At 43.3% G+C, this 23,005-nt stretch overlaps 1 protein-coding gene across 1 annotated transcript in view; it reads right to left on the reverse strand.

Moving 5' to 3' along the window:
• Nucleotides 1–605: 605 nt before the first annotated feature.
• LOC112651460 (putative uncharacterized protein DDB_G0283467) overlaps nt 606–23,005 on the reverse strand; it is a 56,407-nt gene continuing 34,007 nt past the window's right edge. The window contains exons 2-5 of the mRNA XM_049114670.1: nt 4,589–4,711; nt 4,440–4,503; nt 3,750–3,850; nt 606–2,936 (exon numbers count right to left, since the gene is read on the reverse strand). Of these exons, the coding sequence (XP_048970627.1) occupies nt 2,887–2,936; nt 3,750–3,850; nt 4,440–4,503; nt 4,589–4,688 (315 nt within the window). The 5' untranslated portion in view covers nt 4,689–4,711 and the 3' untranslated portion in view covers nt 606–2,886. The remainder of the gene's footprint in view (nt 2,937–3,749; nt 3,851–4,439; nt 4,504–4,588; nt 4,712–23,005) is intronic.

A 23,005-nucleotide genomic window follows, 5' to 3' on the forward strand; every position in this document is an offset into this window, starting at 1 on the left:
AAGGTGCTCCCCCAGGGCCAAAAGGCATCTTCAAGGACAAGGAACTGCAGACAGAGCAGAGTGTTTCAATCACATTTTTCCACAATCTGCCTTCCCTGGAACTAGTCTGTTTCCTTCTTCTGGCCTCACCACGGGCAGTGGTGGGCTTCTCCTGGCACTTAGAGGAAGGTAGTGGCCAAGTCTAGGCCACTGGGATCCCTGATTCTGGTGCTGCTCAGCCTTTTCTAAGCCCCCCCTCTTGCCTTGGAAAACCCAGTAGGAAATAGTCCCAACATTCTTCATGTTCCAGTGTCAGGGCTCTGTGCTTTGACAGGCACAGGGAAGGTGCCACTCTGGTGGGATTTCAGGCAGCAGCTTCATCTGTTATGCATGAGTGTACGTGAGGAGACCTCCAGCAAGGCCCCGAAATCTCCCCCTGGCTCCCTGGCCAGGACTCCTAGTGGCACCTCTTCTCCCCTGCGTGCCCGCGCCCCTTGCTTGCAAATGTTTACTACCAACCCTCCCTCTCCAGGCCTCCCCAGCTAATGAGGGGGGGGGCATCCAACCACAGGATGGCTGGTGGCCTCCCCCAGCCAGTGGCAGCATCAGGATTCAGAAGCAAGATCACAGGTGAAAAAGATCAGGTCTTTACTGCAAAATCACCCAAAATGCACACGGTAGCAGTTCCTTCCATACATTGCAAAGCGCTGTTCAGGGCCAGCGCCCCCCCGCTAGAAACAGTTTATTGCATAAAATGGCATTTTAAAAATAGTGTGGGCACCACTGAGGTTCACATCAGCTTTCCATTGGAGGTGAGAGGGTAAAAGTCAACTCATTTGATTAGCAGCTTTCTGGTGCTGGGGAGAGGGTCAGTTCTAATGCTACTAGTCCCTGGGAGGGCGGCGGCGGCGGGGTGGATACCCAACCTAAGCAAGCTCCCTAGGGCCTCACTCCTGCTGCCTCCTAGGGCACCTTCTGGTGCACATAACATACTCACGGGCCTGAGGAGCCAGGGCTGGGCCTGGGCAGCACTGCCCACCCCAGGCCAGCCCCTGTCCACTTGGGGACCTGGGGCACCTGCAGCTCTGCTTAGGCTGGGTCTGTGGGGGAGCATTAATGCTGGCTATGGGGGTGCAGGATGGGGATAAGGACCCACTTTCCCATTTAGGAGGCTTTGGCATGCTGGGCCTAGGTGTGCACCATCTTCCGTGCCGGGGACAGAGAAGTTGTGGGGCAGCCCCCTGTTACAGGCACCCCCACCCCCCACCACCTCCTCTGTTCTATTGCACAATTTATCCAGCTTCACAGGGCTGGGCAGGTGACTCAGCAGCCGAATCACCCCCAGGGAGAGGTGGGAGTAGATTCAGCTCTTTACAGTGACAGGCAATCTCCACCTGAGGCCCCCAATTCAAGCTGAGAGCAGAGAGGATGGCCAGAGGACCCAGGGCTGCGGGGTGGGGGTGGGGGCTGTGGGTCCAGGAAAGATGGGATAAGGCAGCAGAGAAATCAACCCCCAAACCCCAGGGTCTAAAGGTCACTTTGAAAACAATGGCAGGCTCCTGCTCTACCCCAAGACCCCCTTGAAAAGGCAATCATGCTCCAATGACGTTTTCCGGTCTCTGGTAGGGCCCCTCCTGGGCCAGTCCAGCAAAGCTTTGTGAATTCATGGCTTTGTAAACTGAGGCTCAGTGTCCTTCCAACAGGTGGCTGCTCCCACGTGTCCCTGTGCGTCTCTGCAGCAGGGCCGGCACTCTTTGTGGAAGGATGGGGTCACCACTCCACAGTGCGGGGCCTGGCAGTCCCGATGCCCGAGGCTGGCCGCTGGCCTGGGCTTGTTGCCCTCTCTGTGGGCCCAGCCTGCCTCTGTTCCCAGAGGGCTCAGTCATGCGGTGGGGGAACAGGGCGAGAGTATGTCTGCAGCCGCCCCCGGCCCATCTGGCTGCGGGTCTGTGGTAGGATGGGACGGCGAGGGGCTGAGGGGTAGGCAAGATGACCACCCTGCCCTGAGCCAAGAAAGGCTCAAAGTGCTGACAGTGCGGGTTCCAAGTCCCTCCCTTCTCCCTCAGGGACCAAGATCCCTAGCTGCACGAGAGCTGGGGGGCTCTGACATGGAGAAAGGGGATGGGGCTTCCAGGTGAGGTGGACAGGGCAGGGCAAACAGAGGGAGAGGGAGAGGACGGTCATCGAGACCCATCCCACCAGCCCCCGGGCAGTTTGGCACGTCGTACTTGAGCCGTGGGCAGTGAGCGCCCGGTGTAGGAGAAGGAAAGGCACCCAGTCCAGCTGGCAGGCTCTGGCCCAGCAGTGGCCTGCCTGTCCAGCCACCCGCCTGCCTGCGGGCCAAGTGTTCCCACACATTTGCTCAGCATGAGAAGGCCTGGATTTCTTGGGTGACTTGTGTAGGGTCAAGAATAAAAAAATATTTTCCGTTGAAATATGAAGGGGAAAAAAAAACCTGCCTTAAAAAACTAGACCTTTTAATCAGGAATGTGGAATTGAGAATGCGCCCAAGTCTTGTTTCCACAGTGTTTGAACAGCCCTGATGGATGTGCCATGTCTGTGAGGTGAGCTGGGGCCTGATTAGTGCAAAGTTCCCCCTCCCTGCATCCCCTGGAATGGGGGCATCTGATGATGTCCCCATGTCCGGGAGCAGACAGGTGGTAGAGGGACTGGGTGACATCATCGAGGGCTTCCTCTGGTAGGCTCGTGCTCTGGTCACATCGGAGTCTTCGTGACAGGGGAGACAGCTGTGACACCTTGAGAGGATCCGGACTGACGCCAAACCCAGCTGAGATGGGTGAGCCGAGCCGCCACCCCGCAGCCTTGGTGGGGACAGCTCGCTGACTTAGGTGAGAGTGCTCTGTTCTTGGTACTTGCGCCGGCGGGCACAGCGGGGGCAGCCCTTCTTCACCACGGCCTGGCAGCTCTGGTGGAAGACGGTCTAGCACTCGCCACACCTGGGGGATAGCAGCAAGCACCGCCTGTGCCATGGGCCGGGGGGCTGGCCAGCCTTCCTGACCAGAACCCGCGGGGAGGCTGAGCGGCACCTGCCACCCAAGGCACCTGTGCGCTGCCCCTGCATGGTCAAATAAAACCTCGCGACAATGCTTACCCTCCTTCACACCACAGGCACTGCTGACACTCTCTGTTCAAATTCACTTTTTAAGATGCTGCTTGAGACTCATGACATGACTTCTTGCCTATGTTGAAAACCCTCTGCTGTTTAAAAAACTCAGCCTAGGGGCTGAATCTAGGCCATGAGACACCTACTGAACATGAATGAATGCTCCCGCCTGCTCAGTTTTCCCCTCCCACACGGGCTGGAATGGAGGTTTGGTGGATGAATTTTTCCATTTAGAGGCTTCTGATAATGAGTGATAATCGGGTAAGATCCATCATTACTGCAGGAGAGAGGCAGGCAGGTACCACCCACAGGGTGCCCACTTTGTGCCTGGCCTGTGCCAATGCTCCGGGGCAGTAACTCATTCAGTCCCTCCTCACCCTGTTTGTAGATGACAAAACTGAGGCCCCCGCTCAAAGAGGCAGCAAGCCACCTCCTCTCTAGGGAGACAGACAGCTTCCTTGATCTAGGCAGGGGCCTTGGAGGGCTCTCTGAGCTGGACCGGAGCCTCCGTGACTGCTCAGGGCATCGGTACCGGCACAGACAGGGTGTCTCTGTATTTCTGCACAATGGCACTGGGCCTGCCTCCCTGGATAGCTGGGGCCAGCTGTGGATAGGGGTGGGGTGGCAGGCTGGGTGTCCCACATACCTGACTGTGGCGTCAAACTCGAAGGGGAAGATGATGTCGTGGTGATGGCAGATCTGGCAGATGAAGCCACGCTGGGTGCACAGGTCACAGTGGTAGACGTGCTGGGAGGCAAATCCAATCAGGGTGTTGAGGAACCCTTCATACACTCCATCCACGATCTGTGGAGGGCAAGTGCAGGCCGACAGGCCTTTCGGGTAGCTGTGCTGAGGCTGAGGCCATCTATAAAATGTGGCTCCACCTTGCCTCAAGAACTCCTATTCCCAAAGAGTATCTTCCCACTTGGGCAAGAACCACCCCCCCCACCCCCCCACCCCGGTCCAGGCTGAACAATGCAGGTGTACAGCTCCCCCACATGGAGGTCACTGGGGGTAACCGGCTTAAGGATGAGACCCAAATCCACAGTGCCCTCCCTGAAGGAAGGAATGTCCTCAACTTTCAGGCCTGGGGCCTCTCCTCCTGCTGCCCTCTAGCTGGGGACGAGGCCAGAGGCAGGGAAGGGGCCAAGGCGCTCCTGTTCCCCAGGCTTTGCTGGACTGCCTGCTAACTGCAGGGGGCTGGCGCTCAGTCACCGCCCAGGAATCCTGGGACAGCCAGACACATAGTCTGAGGTGCTGAAAAGCTGCAGCCACCCCTCCCGTCTGATGTCTCCAGGAATGAGGCCCCTCTGGGGGTAGAGAAAGGCAGTCTCACCTGCTGGAGGTCGGCAACACTGTACTTGTGGGGAGACTCCAAGAGGTAATTCCTGTGGTTGAGCCTTCAAACAAAACAGAAGAGGCCCCTTATAAGGGTTTCCCGATCCGGGCCAACCTGTGTTTGTTTTCATTCCTTCAGCTGCTCACCGGGTATGAACGCCTGGCCAGGGCGGTGCCTAAGAGCGCGGTCGGGCGCCCGGGTTGGGGATCTGGTCTTCCAGGTGACCCAGGGCAAATTACTCAACATCTCTACAACTCAAGCTTCCTCACCTGAGAAATAGAGCTCTTTGAGGATTAAATAATTTATTTAAAGCATTTGGCATAGTGCCCAGCACACAGTAAACAACGAATGATTATCAGCTAGAGTTGATAACACTGTATCGTATAACTGAAATTTGCTGAGAGTAGAACTTAAATGCTCTCACCAAAAATCTACACCTAAGTAGTGAGGTGATGGATGTGTGAATAAACCAGATGGGAGGAACCGTCTCACAATGTATATACATACACCAAATTACCATGATATCCACTTTCAACATGTTATAATTTTATCAGTTATGCCTCAATAGAGCTGAAGAATATTCCAAAAAAATTTAAAGGTTATAAAACATAGAACGTCTTTAAAAAAATTATAATGAGGAGGAGGATGACCAGAGCCAACATTTATATTGGGAACTGGGCTTAGAGGTTTATATCCATTAACTCATTGCACTGTCCTGTGAGGTTGGTACTCTTATAATCCCCACCTCGACAGGAGAGCTGGAGACCTGAATGCAGAAGTCAGCCTCTGGAGCCTGCACCCTTATCCATCCCAGTGAATGCCTGAAGGTGTTAGCTGTTGTCATTACTGCCACCATTCCATACTAGGGACAGTGGGACAGAAATGCATAGGAGGCAGCCTCTGCCCCCCTATAGCCCCTGGGCAAGCGGAGGGACACAGTCAAGCATCCAGTTTCAGTGCTATGTGAGAGTCATGGCGATGTGGTCTAAGGAAGGCAGATCCCATTTCACAGTGGGGTGGGGCATGGGGGAGACACGATGAGGGTGGCTCTACTTTCAACCTCAGTAGTGGCAGAGATCTGAGGGGTTCCATCCTCAGGGATAGAGAGTAAATGGCTGCAGAAATCCCCTATACCTAACAGCTGCAGAGTATACATTTTTATCAAACACACGTGGTATCTCATTGGTTTGATTTCCACAACTAATGAACACACTTTTATATATTTATTGGCTACTGGGCTATTCCAGATGCCATGAGGGCTCTGCCTTTAGGGAACTCTATCTAGGATAGTTGTTACCAGGACTGAGAGTTAGAAGCATAGAGTCTGACAGGCTGTAGTAGTGCAAAGGTTAAGATTTCTTACCCATGGTGAATGAGATGTGATAAAGAAGTGTACCAGCTTGTGTAATTTATCTGGCATTTCAGAGCAATGAAGAAATTACTAGGACTGTGGAACTGGGTGGTTATGGCTGAACACCAGTGATTTACCAAAAAAAAAAAAAAAAAAAAAAAAAAAGAATGACAGACTTAGGTCAGTTAAGTACCAATTTAAAGTAAAGAATACAAATCAAAGGGCAAACGTGACTTAAGATTAGCAATGCAACTTAATTATAAGGGTTGCAGAGCTAAAGAGAAGGCTGATTTCTCACCCAGTCAAGTCTTCTATGCCAATGTCAGGGCCCTATTGGAGAGGTAGGACTCTGAGCCCTGATGTGGGGATATTAAGACTGATGCAGTTGAGAATTTTGAGCACTCAGACTATCTTCAACCCTTTGGGCCCAAGAAAGAGAACCACTTCCACTTGTTAGGGGATAGGGACTCTATCTTATTTGATGACCACACAGGTTTCAAATGAAGCAGGTGCTTTATAATGCTTTTATTTTTCAGAACCTGACTTCATTTCACTTCCTGGGCACCAGAGGAATGAGTGTCAAATCTCAGAATGGCCCCACTGGAGAAATCTTGGGCTTGCTGAGGGAGGAGAGAGATTTATTGCCAAAAGAGAGTAGATGCACCTGGCTAATATGCAGTGTAGGAACTGTCAGAATATGCCTGGAATCTTGAGGGTGCTGGACCAGAGAATTGGAATATAAATTGCTTAATGGGGGATCTTTTCCATGACTCAGATTTAATGCCCTGACAAGGATTCTTGGAGTCAGTTTTTAATACACTGATGGGGTGGTTCTTGGAAAAGTGAAAGAATGATGGCCCATTTTAGAGATTTGATAAATGGTGTAATAAACTATTCAGAAAGCAGTAAAAACCTCAGAGAAATGGGTATGCTGGAGTGGACATTATACATAAAATACAGCTTATACTATGTTCCCTGGAAGGATTTGGAAGCAAGTTTCAAATAGCAACCAGAGGGTGCCTGATCCACAGGGGTTTATGGACATATCTCATAGAACATATTACTAGAGGCAAGATAAAACACTAGAGGTATTTCATAACACATATTCAAAAAAAGATCAAGATTGAATGAACAGAGAGATAAAAGTTGGCCACTTCAATGGAAAGTCATAATCCCTTGCTATTTCCAGACCAGAGACAGTTCTCAGATCCAGAATCCATTGATTGAAAGAGAAGCTAAGGTCTAATTGTCACTAAAGAAAGCAAAAGAATACAGTAGTGGCTGACTTCATCTTTCTAGGGTCTATAAACAATGAAATATACTACCTTATGTTAATATATATATATTCCAACTTTCATTTGATTAGTGTTAATATGGTATATCTATTCCCATCCTTTAACTTCTAAACCATTTGAATATTTATATTTAAGTCGTTTTGTTGTAGGTAGCATATATTTGGGTCTTGCTGTTTTCTACATAATCTAGCAATCTCTGTCCTTTAATTAGTGTAGTTAGGCCATTTACATTTAATGTGATTACTGAAGATGACATTTAAGTCTATTATCTTGCTATATGTTTGGAATCGAGCATTTTTTGAGAACTCCATTCTCTTTTGTTGCTTATTAACTATAGCTATTTTTAAATTAAGAAAGTTTATAGTATACAACTTTATCAGTCTAACTTCGAATGATATTATACCACTTTGTATACAGTATAAGAACTTTATAATAATTCTTTCATTTTTCCATTTTATTCAATAGCTTTTGTGCTACTCTTATCATGGATTTCGCTTTTTGTGTTATAAAAACAGTACATTGCTATTATTTTTGTTTCAAATAATCAATTACCTTTAAACATATTTAATAATTTTTTAAAAATTTAATATAATTGCCATTTTCAAGGCTTTTCATTATGTGGTATAATTTTCCATTTGTCTGAAGTTTCCTTTAACAGTTTTTGTTGTGCAGGTCTGCTAATGATAAATTCTTTCAGTTTTTGTACATCTGAAAAAGTCTGTATTTCATCTTTGAAATGTACTTTTTCTGTTTATAGAATTTCAGTTTAACTTTATTTTTTCTTTCAATACTCTAAAGAGGGGAGGAGCAAGATGGCGAAAGAGTAGGGTCTCCAAATCACCTGTCTCCACCAAATTACCTAGAAAACCTTCCAATCATCCTGAAAATCTATGAATTCGGCCTGAGAATTAAAGAGAGACCAGCTGGAATGCTACAGTGAGAAGAGTTCGCGCTTCTATCATGGTAGGAAGACGGGGAAAAAGAAGTAAAGAAACAAAGGCCTCCGAGGGGGAGGGGCCGGGAGGAGCCGGGCTGAGGCCGGGGCGAGTGTCCCCAGGACAGGAGAGCCCCGTCCCGGAGGAGCAGGAGCTGCACCGACCTTCCCGGGCGGAAAGGGGCTCGCGGGGAGGTGGAGCAGGACCCAGGAGGGCGAGGATGCCCTCGGGTTCCCTGGGGCAGTAACAGCAACTGCGCCCCAGGAGAGTGCGCCGAGCTCCCTAAGGGCTGCAGCGCGCACGGGGGACCCGGAGCAGCTGGAGGGGCTCGGGCGGCGGCTCCGCGGAGGGGGCTGCGCGGCCCCAGGAGCAGCTCGGAGGGGCTCGGGCAGAGGAAGAGGCTCCGTGCGGAGGGGGCTGCGCGGTTCCAGGAGCAGCTCGGAGGGGCTCGGGCGGCGGCTCCGCGGAGGGGGCTGCGCGGCCCGGGAGCGCGAATCCACCAGCGCAGGCCCCGGAGCACAGGGCGCCGGGACACAGCCCAGGATCCCGCCTCCCCCGGGACAGGCAGAGGCTGGGAGGGACCAGGACAGCAAGGAAGCTCCTGCCCCAGCTGAGCAGATCAGCGGCCCCGCCCCGGAGCCTCCAGGCCCTGCAGACGGAGTTCCTGCCGGAGCTGAATCCAGGTTTCCAGAGCTGCCCCGCCACTGGGGCTATTCCTCCTGCGGCCTCACGGAGTAAACAACCCCCACTGAGCCCTGCACCAGGCAGGGGCACAGCAGCTCCCCCAAGTGCTAACACCTGAAAACCAGCACAACAGGCCCCTCCCCCAGAACACCAGCTAGACGGACAACTTCCAGGAGAAGCCAAGGGACTTAAAAGTACACAGAATCAGAAGATACTGCCCCGTGGTTCTTTTTGTTTGTTTGTTTGTTTGTTTTGTTTTGCTTTTTGATTTGTTTCCTTCCTCCACCCCCTTTTTTTCTCCTTTCTTTTTCTTTCTCTTTTTCTTCTTTTTTTTTTTTTGTTTTTTTTCTTCCCTTTTTTTTCTCTTTCTCTTTTCTTTCCTTCTTTCTCTCCTCTCTTTTTCTCTTTTTCCCAATACAACTTGCTTTTGGCCACTCTGCACTGAGCAAAATGTCTAGAAGGAAAACCTCACCTCAAAAGAAAGAATCAGAAACAGTCCTCTCTCCCACAGAGTTACAAAATCTGGATTACAATTCAATGTCAGAAAGCCAATTCTGAAGCACTATTATACAGCTACTGGTGGCTCTAGAAAAAAGTATAAAGGACTCAAGAGACTTCATGACTGCAGAATTTAGAGCTAATCAGGCAGAAATTAAAAATCAATTGAATGAGATGCAATCCAAACTAGAAGTCCTAACGACGAGGGTTAACGAGGTGGAAGAACGAGTGAGTGACATAGAAGACAAGTTGATAGCAAAGAGGGAAACTGAGGAAAAAAGAGACAGACAATTAAAAGACCATGAGGATAGATTAAGGGAAATAAACGACAGCCTGAGAAAGAAAAACCTACGTTTAATTGGTGTTCCCGAGGGCGCCGAAAGGGACAGAGGGCCAGAATATGTATTTGAACAAATTCTAGCTGAAAACTTTCCTAATCTGGGAAGGGAAACAGGCATTCAGATCCAGGAAATAGAGAGATCCCCCCCTAAAATCAATAAAAACCGTTCAACACCTCGACATTTAATAGTGAAGCTTGCAAATTCCAAAGATAAAGAGAAGATCCTTAAAGCAGCAAGAGACAAGAAATCCCTGACTTTTATGGGGAGGAGTATTAGGGTAACAGCAGACCTCTCCACAGAGACCTGGCAGGCCAGAAAGGGCTGGCAGGATATATTCAGGGTCCTAAATGAGAAGAACATGCAACCAAGAATACTTTATCCACCAAGGCTCTCATTCAAAATGGAAGGAGAGATAAAGAGCTTCCAAGACAGGCAGCAACTAAAAGAATATGTGACCTCCAAACCAGCTCTGCAAGAAATTTTAAGGGGGACTCTTAAAATTCCCCTTTAAGAAGAAGTTCAGGGGAACAGTCCACAAAAACAAGGACTGAATAGATATCATGATGACACTAAACTCATATCTCTCAATAGTAACTCTGAATGTGAACGGGCTTAATGACCCCATCAAAAGGCGCAGGGTTTCAGACTGGATAAAAAAGCAGGACCCATCTATTTGCTGTCTACAAGGGACTCATTTTAGACAGAAGGACACCTACAGCCTGAAAATAAAAGGTTGGAGAACCATTTACCATTCGAATGGTCCTCAAAAGAAAGCAGGGGTAGCCATCCTTATATCAGATAAACTAAAATTTACCCCAAAGACTGTAGTGAGAGATGAAGAGGGACACTATCTCATACTTAAAGGATCTATTCAACAAGAGGACTTAACAATCCTCAATATATATGCCCCGAATGTGGGAGCTGCCAAATATATCAATCAATTATTAACCAAAGTGAAGAAATACTTAGATAATAATACACTTATACTTGGTGACTTCAATCTAGCTCTTTCTATACTCGATAGGTCTTCTAAGCACAACATCTCCAAAGAAACGAGAGCTTTAAATGATACACTGGACCAGATGGATTTCACAGATATCTACAGAACTTTACATCCAAACTCAACTGAATACACATTCTTCTCAAGCACACATGGAACTTTCTCCAGAATAGACCACATATTGGGTCACAAATCGGGTCTGAACCGATACCAAAAGATTGGGATTGTCCCCTGCATATTCTCAGACCATAATGCCTTGAAATTAGAACTAAATCACAACAAGAAGTTTGGAAGGACCTCAAACACGTGGAGGTTAAGGACCATCCTGCTAAAAGATAAAAGAGTCAACCAGGAAATTAAGGAAGAATTAAAAAGATTCATGGAAACTAATGAGAATGAAGATACAACCGTTCAAAATCTTTGGGATGCAGCAAAAGCAGTCCTAAGGGGGAAATACATCGCAATACAAGCATCCATTCAAAAACTGGAAAGAACTCAAATACAAAAGCTAACCTTACACATAAAGGAGCTAGAGAAAAAACAGCAAATAGATCCTACACCCAAGAGAAGAAGGGAGTTAATAAAGATTCGAGCAGAACTCAATGAAATCGAGACCAGAAGAACTGTGGAACAGATCAACAAAACCAGGAGTTGGTTCTTTGAAAGAATTAACAAGATAGATAAACCATTAGCCAGCCTTATTAAAAAGAAGAGAGAGAAGACTCAAATTAATAAAATCATGAATGAGAAAGGAGAGATCACTACCAACACCAAGGAAATACAAACGATTTTAAAAACATATTATGAACAGCTATACGCCAATAAATTAGGCAATCTAGAAGAAATGGACGCATTCCTGGAAAGCCACAAACTACCAAAACTGGAACAGGAAGAAATAGAAAACCTGAACAGGCCAATAACCAGGGAGGAAATTGAAGCAGTCATCAAAAACCTCCCAAGACACAAGAGTCCAGGGCCAGATGGCTTCCCAGGGGAATTCTATCAAACGTTTAAAGAAGAAACCATACCTATTCTCCTAAAGCTGTTTGGAAAGATAGAAAGAGATGGAGTACTTCCAAATTCGTGTTATGAGGCCAGCATCACCTTAATTCCAAAACCAGACAAAGACCCCACCAAAAAGGAGAATTACAGACCAATATCCCTGATGAACATGGATGCAAAAATTCTCAACAAGATACTGGCCAATAGGATCCAACAATACATTAAAAAAATTATTCACCATGACCAAGTAGGATTTATCCCTGGGACACAAGGCTGGTTCAACACCCGTAAAACAATCAATGTGATTCATCATATCAGCAAGAGAAAAACCAAGAACCATATGATCCTCTCATTGGATGCAGAGAAAGCATTTGACAAAATACAGCATCCATTCCTGATCAAAACTCTTCAGAGTGTAGGGATCGAGGGAACATTCCTCGACATCTTAAAAGCCATCTATGAAAAGCCCACAGCAAATATCATTCTCAATGGGGAAGCACTGGGAGCCTTTCCCCTAAGATCAGGAACAAGACAGGGATGTCCACTCTCACCACTGCTGTTCAACATAGTACTGGAAGTCCTAGCCTCAGCAATCAGACAACAAAAAGACATTAAAGGCATTCAAATTGGCAAAGAAGAAGTCAAACTCTCCCTCTTCGCCGATGACATGATACTCTACATAGAAAACCCAAAAGTCTCCACCCCAAGGTTGCTAGAACTCATACAGCAATTCGGTAGCGTGGCAGGATACAAAATCAATGCCCAGAAGTCGGTGGCATTTCTATACACTAACAATGAGACTGAAGAAAGAGAAATTAAGGAGTCAATCCCATTTACAATTGCACCCAAAAGCATAAGATACCTAGGAATAAACCTAACCAAAGATGTAAAGGATCTATACCCTCAAAACTATAGAACACTTCTGAAAGAAATTGAGGAAGACACAAAGAGATGGAAAAATATTCCATGCTCATGGATTGGCAGAATTAATATTGTGAAAATGTCAATGTTACCCAGGGCAATATACACGTTTAATGCAATCCCTATCAAAATACCATGGACTTTCTTCAGAGAGTTAGAACAAATTATTTTAAGATTTGTGTGGAATCAGAAAAGACCCCGAATAGCCAGGGGAATTTTAAAAAAGAAAACCATATCTGGGGGCATCACAATGCCAGATTTCAGGTTGTACTACAAAGCTGTGGTCATCAAGACAGTGTGGTACTGGCACAAAAACAGACACATAGATCAGTGGAACAGAATAGAGAATCCAGAAGTGGACCCTGAACTTTATGGGCAACTAATATTCGATAAAGGAGGAAAGACTATCCATTGGAAGAAAGACAGTCTCTTCAATAAATGGTGCTGGGAAAATTGGACATCCACATGCAGAAGAATGAAACTAGACCACTCTCTTTCACCATACACAAAGATAAACTCAAAATGGATGAAAGATCTAAATGTGAGACAAGATTCCATCAAAATCCAAGAGAAGAACACAGGCAACACCCTTTTTGAACTCGGCCATAGTAACTTCTTGCAAGATACATCCACGAAGGCAAAAGAAACAAAAGCAAAAATGAACTATTGGGACTTCATCAAGATAAGAAGCTTTTGCACAGCAAAGGATACAGTCAACAAAACTCAAAGACAACCTACAGAATGGGAGAAGATATTTGCAAATGACATATCAGATAAAGGGCTAGTTTCCAAGATCTATAAAGAACTTATTAAACTCAACACCAAAGAAACAAACAATCCAATCATGAAATGGGCAAAAGACATGAACAGAAATCTCACAGAGGAAGACATAGACATGGCCAACATGCACATGAGAAAATGCTCTGCATCACTTGCCATCAGGGAAATACAAATCAAAACCACAATGAGATACCACCTCACACCAGTGAGAATGGGGAAAATTAACAAGGCAGGAAACAACAAATGTTGGAGAGGATGCGGAGAAAAGGGAACCCTCATACACTGTTGGTGGGAATGTGAACTGGTGCAGCCACTCTGGAAAACTGTGTGGAGGTTCCTCAAAGAGTTAAAAATAGACCTGCCCTACGACCCAGCAATTGCACTGTTGGGGATTTACCCCAAAGATACAGATGCAGTGAAACGCCGGGACACCTGCACCCCGATGTTTATAGCAGCAATGGCCACGATAGCCAAACTGTGGAAGGAGCCTCGGTGTCCAACGAAAGATGAATGGATAAAGAAGCTGTGGTTTATGTATACAATGGAATATTACTCAGCTATTCGAAATGACAAATACCCACCATTTGCTTCAACGTGGATGGAACTGGAGGGTATCATGCTGAGTGAAGTAAGCCAGTCGGAGAAGGACAAACATTATATGTTCTCATTCATTTGGGGAATATAAATAATAGTGAAAGGGAATATAAGGGAAGGGGGAAGAAATGTGTGGGAAATATCAGAAAGGGAGACAGAACGTAAAGACTGCTAACTCTGGGAAACGAACTAGGGGTGTTGGAAGAGGAGGAGGGCGGGGGGTGGGAGTGAATGGGTGACGGGCACTGGGGGTTATTCTGTATGTTAGTAAATTGAACACCAAAAAAAAAAAACTGGAAAGAACTCAAATACAAAAGCTAACCTTGCAGGAACTGGAGAAAAAAAAACAAATAGATCCTACACCCAGTAGAAGAAGAGAGTTAATAAAGATTCGAGCAGAACTCAATGAAATAGAGACGAGAATAACTGTGGAACAGATCAACAAAACCAGGAGTTGGTTCTTTGAAAGATTAATAAGTTAGATAAACCATTAGCCATCCTTAATAAAAAGAAGAGAGAAAAACTCAAATTAATAAAATCATGAATGAGAAAGGAGAGATCACCACCAATACCAAGGAAGTGAAGTGTCAAAAGAAGTTAACAGCCTTGCCCAAAGTCAACCAGTTTTTAAGTGACATTGTCAGAACTTGAAATTGAGCCTTTGGATTTTAAGTTCAGGGCTCTGTAAATATTTCACTGCCCTATGACAGATGGGTGCATTGACACACACACACACTCACACACCTCACCAAGAAGCTGTCATTTACCTCTGTCTTACCTAGTATTGTCTAGGAAACAGCTGGGCTTCATCTTGGAGTGGTATAGAAATGGGGACTTTATATATTCAGTTGTCTCTGATCAGGAAAGTTCCTAGGACTGTGCAAGCAAAAAGAACTGCCCATCTCTATGGAGGAGAACTTGGCACGAATTGGATGATCCTGAAGTGGGAGTAGATGCCCAGATAGAACAACACAGAAAACAATCACACCCCTCTATGGACAGACAGTTGGAAAAATAAACTATATGAAGTCATTCCAGTTCTTGTGGGATGGTATATGATGTGAATGAACAAATAAAGTGAAATGGAGGATTCTCAAAAAAAAAAAAAAATACTCTAAAGATGTTTCTCCACTGTCTTCTGGCTTGCATTGATTCCAAAGAGAAATCTGCTGTCATTTTTATCTTTGTTTCTCTATACATAATGTGTCTTCTTTTCTTTAGATGCTTTTAAATTGTTCTACTTCATACTGATTTTAAGCAATTTGAGTATGATGTGCTTTAGTGTAGTTTTCTTTTCTTTTCTTTTCTTTCTTGTGCATGGATCTTGTTGAGACAGTTGGACCTGTTGGGTTTATAATTTTCACCAAATTTGGAAAAATTTCAACTATTTCTTGGATTTTTTTTTGTACTCCTGAATTTATCCTTCACAGGATTCCAAAAATTACACAAAAATTAGGCCACACAAAGTTACCCCACAACTCATAGAAGCTTTGGTAATTATTTTTTTGTTATTTTTCTTTCCATGTGTCATTTTGGATAGTTTCTTTTTATAAGTCTTGAAGTTGACTCATCTTTTCTTCTGAAATATCTAATCTGTAAATCACTTCCTGACATGATATTCTTCATCCCAGACATGGTAGTTTTAGGTTTTTAGTTTTAGGTTTAGGTAGTTTTAGGTAGTTGAGTTTTTAGTTTTAGTTTTAGGTAGTTTTAGGTAGTTTAGTTTTATAGGTTCAAGTAGAGTATTTTTTATCTTTAATGTGCCTATTTAATATATTCCTGATTTCTAACTTTGTGAATATATGAAATCCACTTATGACAGCTGTCTTCATCTACTAATTCTATCTTCTGTATCATTTTGGTTTGGTTTAGATTCATTTTTTCCTTATTCTGGGTCTAAATATTTTGTTCAAGTCTGTAGCTTATTGTTTCACTCGTTTAACAATGTTATTCAAATAGCAGAAATTGTCAACTTTCCTGAAGTCCAACTTATCTTTTTCATTTATGGTTCAGGTTTCTTTCCCTCATATATAAAATCTTTTACTAAGCCTCAGGTCAGAAAGATTTTATATTTTCTTCAAGAACTTGTAGAGTGTTAGATTTTTATTTTATTAGCAGTTTAAAATTAGTATTTGTATATAGTAAAATATAGATAAAGGTATTTATTTACTTGTTTCTGGCATTATGTATTAAAAAGAGTATTCTCTTTCCATTGGATTGTCTTTGACCCTTTGTCAAAAATTTTTGTCTATTTTTGGGCTTTCTATTTTGTTCCATTAATCTTTCAGTCTAACCTACCATCACTATCACACTGTTTTAATACTGTGGCTTTCCCTCCTCATCAAATACATTGAATTGATGATTTAAAAAAATATAGTGATATGGTGAATCATACTGATTTTAGAATGTTGAACCAACCTTTTATTCTTGGAATAAACCTGATTTGGTCATGATGTATCATTCTGTTTACATATTATTCAACTCAATTTGTTAATATTTTATTATGGATTTTTTTGTGTTTATAAGAGTTACTGGTCTGTAGTTCTCTGCTCTTACAATGCCACTGATTTTGGTATCAACAAAATGCTGACCTCATAAAATGTGTGGGAAAGTATTCCTTCATTTTCTATTTCCTAAAAGAAATTGTTTAGGACTGGCATGATTTCTTCCTTAAATGTTGGTCGAACATGCCAGTGATGCCATCTGTGCTGAGTGTTTTAAAGAAAAGGAAGGTATTTTAACTACACATCAACTTCTTTAATAGACATAAAACCATGCAGGCTGGGGTGCCTGGGTGGCTCAGTGGTTGAGCATCTGCTTTTAGCTCAGTTCGTGATCCTGGAGTCTGGGGATTGAGTCTTGCATCAGGCTCCCCGGGAGACTGCTTCTCCCTCTGCCTATGTCTTTGTCTCTCTGCGTCTCTCATGAATAAATAAATACACTCTTAAAAAATATAAAAATAAATAAAATAAAACTATGCCAGTTATTTCATCTTCACTGAATTTTTGTAGTTGTTCAATGAACTTTTCCATTTCATTTAGGTTATCATCTTTATTGACAAAGTTATTTACTTATCTCTTATTATTCATATAGTATCTGTCAGATCTTTAGTACTGTTCTTTCTTAGTTGTGATAATTTGTGTCTTCTCACTTTTTTTCTTGTTCAGTCTGCCTAGATGTTTATCAATTTTAGTATGCTTTGCAAAGAACCAACTTTTTGGCATAGTGATTTTCCCCACGGTTTTCAGTTTCATTGGTTTATGCTTTTATCTTTATTATTTTCTTACTTTCTTCTGTTTTGACTTTGTTTTCTTAAGACATTATTGATTCAAAACTTTTGGTTTCTAAAATAAGGCATTAAATCTGATTTCTCTGTAGGTACTTCTTTAGCTTTATCTTACATAGTGCATTTTCATTGTCATTTAATTCAAAATATTTTCTAATTTCACTGTGACTGCTTAACTTCCCACATTCTTGTTATTGATGTTTAGTTCAGTTTGTAGTCAGATAATATATTTTGTCTTACCTCAATACTTTAATTTTTTTAAGGCCAGAAAGTAATCTATTTTTGTGAATCTTCCAAGTATTTTCGAAAAGAATCTGTATTTTACTCTTGGAAGGTGGAACATTCCTCTTAGTTTTATTTTCCTGAATGGCCATTAACTTTTTGAAAATAAAACTTCACAAAGAGAAAGAATAGGTCACATAGATTGGATTCAGAAATCTGATGGTTTGGGATGCCTAGGTGGCTCAGTGGTTGAGCGTTTGCCTTTGGCTTAGGGTGTGATCCCGGAGTCCCGGGATCAAGTCCCACATCGGGCTTCCTGTGTGGAGTCTGCTTCTCTCTCTGCCTATGTCTCTGCCTCTCTCTCTCTCTCTGTGGCTCTCATGAATAAATAAAATATTAAAAAAAAAAGAAATCTGATGGTTCAATACATGAATCTGAAAAATAAAAAAGTATTTTATAAAAGTTATGGTAGTAAGTACTTTTCAATATGAACACAACAAAGTACATGTATATACACTTAATAATGACAGAAGAGACCATGTACCAGCAAATAAATGCAGATAATGAATGTTATTTCTCCATATGCTTACCTTCTAATCTGCTCCTAGTATGATTCAATGACCCACTGTCTATACTCTGGCCACAGAGGTTTTTAGTTCTTCCAAGCAGCCAAATTTCTTGTTGTCTTAAAGTTTACTGAATATATTTCTCTACATGGAAAATATTTTCTCCCTCTTTTTGTCTAATTTCTCTTCAATTTTCAGCATTCACCTTGAAGTCACTTTCTTCAGGAAGCCTTTTCTGACATGATCAGTTCCTCCTGGTTTACATTTTCATGGCACCCTGTATGTTTCTTTCACAGAATTTACTATGATTGAAATGAAAAATATAAGGGCAGTTTAGGGCAGATTATCAAAAATGTTAAGGTTTCTTAAAGGGCTCAAAATCATTGACTCAAAAAAGTTACCAAATTAAGACAAGGATCAGCCAAGTAAGCTGACTTAGTGAACTTAAACCTAGTTAATGAATGGCATTTCTCTTTTGAAGACATCTCTGAAAGCAGAATTATATACCTCCAGAGGAATTTTAAAAGCATCTGACTTCCATATTAAATATCTTACACATCCAAGAAAATATAATGTATAAAATGTTGCACATAGCAGGGCACACAAAACCAACCAAAATGAGAAATCCCATTTTATTGTCTTCAAATATCCAGACAAATGGATAAGGTGTCTGCTTCTCTAAGACATACCTTGCTTTAGAAAGGAAAATCCATACACAAATAGCAAGTTAGGTTCAAACTTTTTTTTCCAATTGAATACAAAAATTAATACTTTAGAGTCTTTTAGTTTCTTGTAAATTTTTAGGCAAAGAATTTGGGTGAAGAGACTGAGAGGAAAAGCTTTGTCTTTCATGAATATTTGGAACCTTAATTTCTTTTAAATAGCACTTGACAATATTACCAGGGAGCACTTATAGGAAAATATACAGAGCTTCCTTGGCAGTGGGGTCGGAAGAGCTGCTTTCCCCATGTCTTTCAGACTCACTTTGTAAATTATGTGAAACACTTTTAGACAGACACTGGCACTCATAAATTATACAGCTCATTTGCATATTCCAGTCATGAGATATTATGCAAAGTGACATGATTTGCATAATGGATTCCTCTTGTCGCTTCACTTGCTGCATGCTTTTAAAAAACAAAATGAGGGATCCCTGGGTGGCGCAGCGGTTTGGTGCCTGCCTTTGGCCTGGGGCGTGATCCTGGAGACCCAGGATCGAATCCCACGTCGGGCTCCCGGTGCATGGAGCCTGCTTCTCCCTCTGCCTATGTCTCTGCTTCTCTCTCTCTCTCTCTCTCTCTCTCTGTGACTATCATAAATAAATAAAAAATATTAAAAAAAAATAAAAAAAAATAAAAATAAAAAACAAAATGAAATAAAATGAATGCATGAAAAGGTGAAAGCATCGTTTCCAGCTTCGCCTGTCTCCTTCCCAACTACAGTATCAACTGCTTTCATTTTCTACAGGGGAAGGGGTGAAGGGGACAGAAAGCAAAAATCTACAAACATACAAACAAAAAGAGCTTTCACATGAATTTTGTTCTTAACTACAATGTACCTACTTTCCTGGTGAAATCTTCCATCATAAATAACTCATCTGAGTCAAGAGGAATGAGAACAAATTAAAACACTAAATACAGAGTAAGAAACTTTATGGAACTTTTTCCTTAAAAAATTTTTTTTCTTTAGGGGTGATATTTAGGGAAAGGGTAGCCTTCCTCCTTGTAAGTGAAAAGAGGCTTCAAGGATTTTCTTCTTATTGGAAAAAAAGCATATTAAGGATGAGATAAATGGGCTAGGGGAGGGATTCCCCCCACCCCCCCAAGAACTTCTGAAAGGTTTTCCTGTTTTGAAAGATGGAGGGAGAAGAAAGACAGGGTGTGCTTTGATTATTTAACAAAATATAGAATGTCTATATATACTGTAAGGATGAGGCAGTACCATGTCGACTTCTATCGGCTCTACTCCAATAAGCAGGCAACGTTCCCTCAGCAGTTGCCAGTTTTGCTGCGGGCTTTCCCTGCCCCCCTGCACCAGTGCGAAAGGCAGAGTGTGCCAAGCGGCTGGCGTCTGTACCCTGTGGGAAAAGTTAACTGTAATTCTTCGGCTTTTAAAATCAATTAACCCGTGTGTTCATTAACGTCAAGTCGACGGGAGGAGGAGGAGAAGAAGGGGAGGGAGGGAGGAAAGAAAAAAGCTGCAAGGGCGGATGGCAGAAGAGTTGGCACAGTGCCATCCATTCAGGGGCAACGCCACAGTTTCGTGCGATAGCAGCAGCGGGTATATGTTACGAGGGCCCTGTATGCGGGCCAGGCAGTGCGGTAAAGCCAAGGGAGATTATCCAGACCCCCAGGAGCGAACAGAAAGCAGCAACCGAAGGCGCAAGTGCCAGGATTACAGCCTAGGCTGCTCCAACTATGAGCCCTTCCTCGGACCCAGGGACTCGGCTACTTGGGGTTTGGGGGTCTTCCACACCAAAGAGGCACAAAGCTGACTTTAATCACTTTCTTCCTTTAAACTTGATTCTGCCGCAGTGGAGCCAGCACAGCGGATGCTTTCACACCCAGCAAGACAAAGGCCGTCGTCTCCGCCATGACACTGTTCCGTTCCAAGCAGAGGCCAGGATCTTGGACTCCTTGAAAAATCAAAAGGAAACAAGGAAAACAAACAACAAATACAGCAACAAACAGAAAAAATTAACAACCACCAAAATCGGGTGCCCATTTGCCCATGCCAGGGGTGATCTGGGCATCTGTTGCAGCAGAAGGCGCTTGTGTGGGGCTATTTCTTTTTCTTTTCTTTTCTTTTTTTTCTTTTTGGGCAAGCTGTTGGTTTGTTTGCTATTCAACTTCGTTTATAATTAACTTAAAAAAAAAAAAACTCACCATTCAGCCTAGTCAACAACAAACAAAGAGAAAAAGCAGACATCGGAAGAGAAATGCCATAGGAAGCGGCATGAATACATGCCACAGCCGGTGCCACTTGCCATTCGGAAAACCTCAGGGAAAGATGCCAATTCTACAGCTCGGAAGAAGGCAGAGAAGGGAGCATAAAGATCTACAAATAGAAATCATAAGGAAAGAATACTGCTTATACAATCCTGGATTGCAATTGCACACAGCATCTGCTGGGAGAAGAGAGGGAATATTTAAATGGAGACATAGATGGGTATAAATTGAAAGATAGGCACCTATCGATTGGATATAGACACACTTGTAAGGCTGTATGTGTATATAAATACACATTATTTTCAGACAAATTAAACATTTAGATATGTATATATTTTTGTGTTATAGGTATGGGTATGTATACAGGTGTGTATGTTTATGCATATATACACATACTGTGGGATGTATGCATGTGTGAGGAAAAGGAGAGGAGGACAGAGAAGGAGAGAGAGGGAAATGTGTGTATGTGCATGTATGTGTGTGCATACAATCCCACTTTTTGACCCAGGTATACACAGAAGACAAAATAAAAATCATACTCCAGCAGCAAGCAGGCAGTCAGAGATTTATCTACATTCACTGCTATCACCAGGGAGATGAATGGGGCCGATCTGAAGCCCTTTTACAAGATCCACTATGGGAGTGAAGGAGGAGAAGGGATGCCACACAGACATGCACAAACTTGAAGGCAGAGGGATTTGGAAGGTGCTACTTAGGAAACCCTGGTGGCATAATGCAGGGGAGAAGAAGGGGAAAGAAGGGGGAAGAGGCTTGTCTCTATGTTTTAGGTGGTCGTTTAAAAAAAAAATCTGAAAAGGGGTTTCAGGAAACGGCTGGTACTTACGTTGTCTGCGTTGCTGTGGATCCTGAAAGGTGTTCTGTTGGCACCAGGCACTGAGCCAGGGGCAGGCGCTGGAAACAAAAGAGAGAGACAAAATAATAATAATAATAATAATAATAAAGTCATTCTATGGGAGTATTAATTGCTGCTCTTGTGGATTTTACAAAACACACAAACTGTTTTCTTTTTCTTTCTTTCTTTTTTTTTTTTTTAAATGTGGATTGGCGCGTGTCCCTTTCGCATGGAATATACAAGTAGTATGGGATTTACAGCCCAGTACGGGACTCAGGATTAACCGCGCTGGCATCTTTTGGGCATATTCTTCCTTTTAATGAATGAGCTTTCGCTGTTAATGAGGAATAATCGTTTGGCTAATGAGCTTTGAAACATTAAGAGAAAAGAGTTTTTGTTTTTTTTTTTCCCCGTTAATCGCTCTGGTGTGACTGCATGGATGGATTACAAAAGACAGCAATAGGAACGCAGTACAAAGGGGGGGAACCTCTCCTGGAGTGGGAGAAGCATCGAGATGGGTGATGTGTCCCTGCACCTTTCCTTCCTTCTTGCTCTTTCACTCTCTCTGCCAACTGCTATGGGTTTCCATAACTCCGCAATCAAAGTGGATGGTCGGGAAGGATTATTACAAAGAGTGAAGCCTCCGCTGTTAATGTCTCCAGTGTTTAATCATCATACAGTAGAATGGTTTTATGCATATTTCATTTGCATATCATTAAACTGTGTTAGCGAGGGGCATTCAGAGCCAGAAGAAGTACAAAGTTGGGGAGAGAGGGAAGAAAAAAGGTCCCTATGATGCTTATCTTCAAACAGGGACTTGTTCCATGATCTATCTTCTACTTTTGCTAAAATCATTATGACTTGGAAACCTTTGAAGTTGGATACAACCTTGGATTCTTCTAATTCCTGCAGAGCGGTATATTTTTAAAAACAGCAGAAATGTTCCTGCACTAGACAATTAAAGGAATATAAACTCCAGTGGGTTGAAACTAGTAGCTCTTTGGGGAATGCAGTGGCAGAGGCTTCTACAAATACCAACAGTTAAAAAAAAAATAAAGAGCATCATATTAAAACAAAAGAAAACGAAGACAAGAAATATTAACACGTGGATTATAGTTTCTTTTGGGGGGTAATGAACTAAAGAGAATGAAGAAGCCATCGGTAATTTATCCCTTCATTAATGAACAGTCACCTTTTTGTATGTTTGTTTTTGTCCTTTCTTTTAAGGGGGATGTTGTCACTTTCGGAGCGATTAGTCAATTATTTTGTAGCTCTGATCTTTTTCTC

The sequence above is a fragment of the Canis lupus genome, chromosome 9 (genome assembly GCF_003254725.2).
Source record: "Canis lupus dingo isolate Sandy chromosome 9, ASM325472v2, whole genome shotgun sequence".
Lineage (NCBI taxonomy): Eukaryota > Metazoa > Chordata > Mammalia > Carnivora > Canidae > Canis > Canis lupus.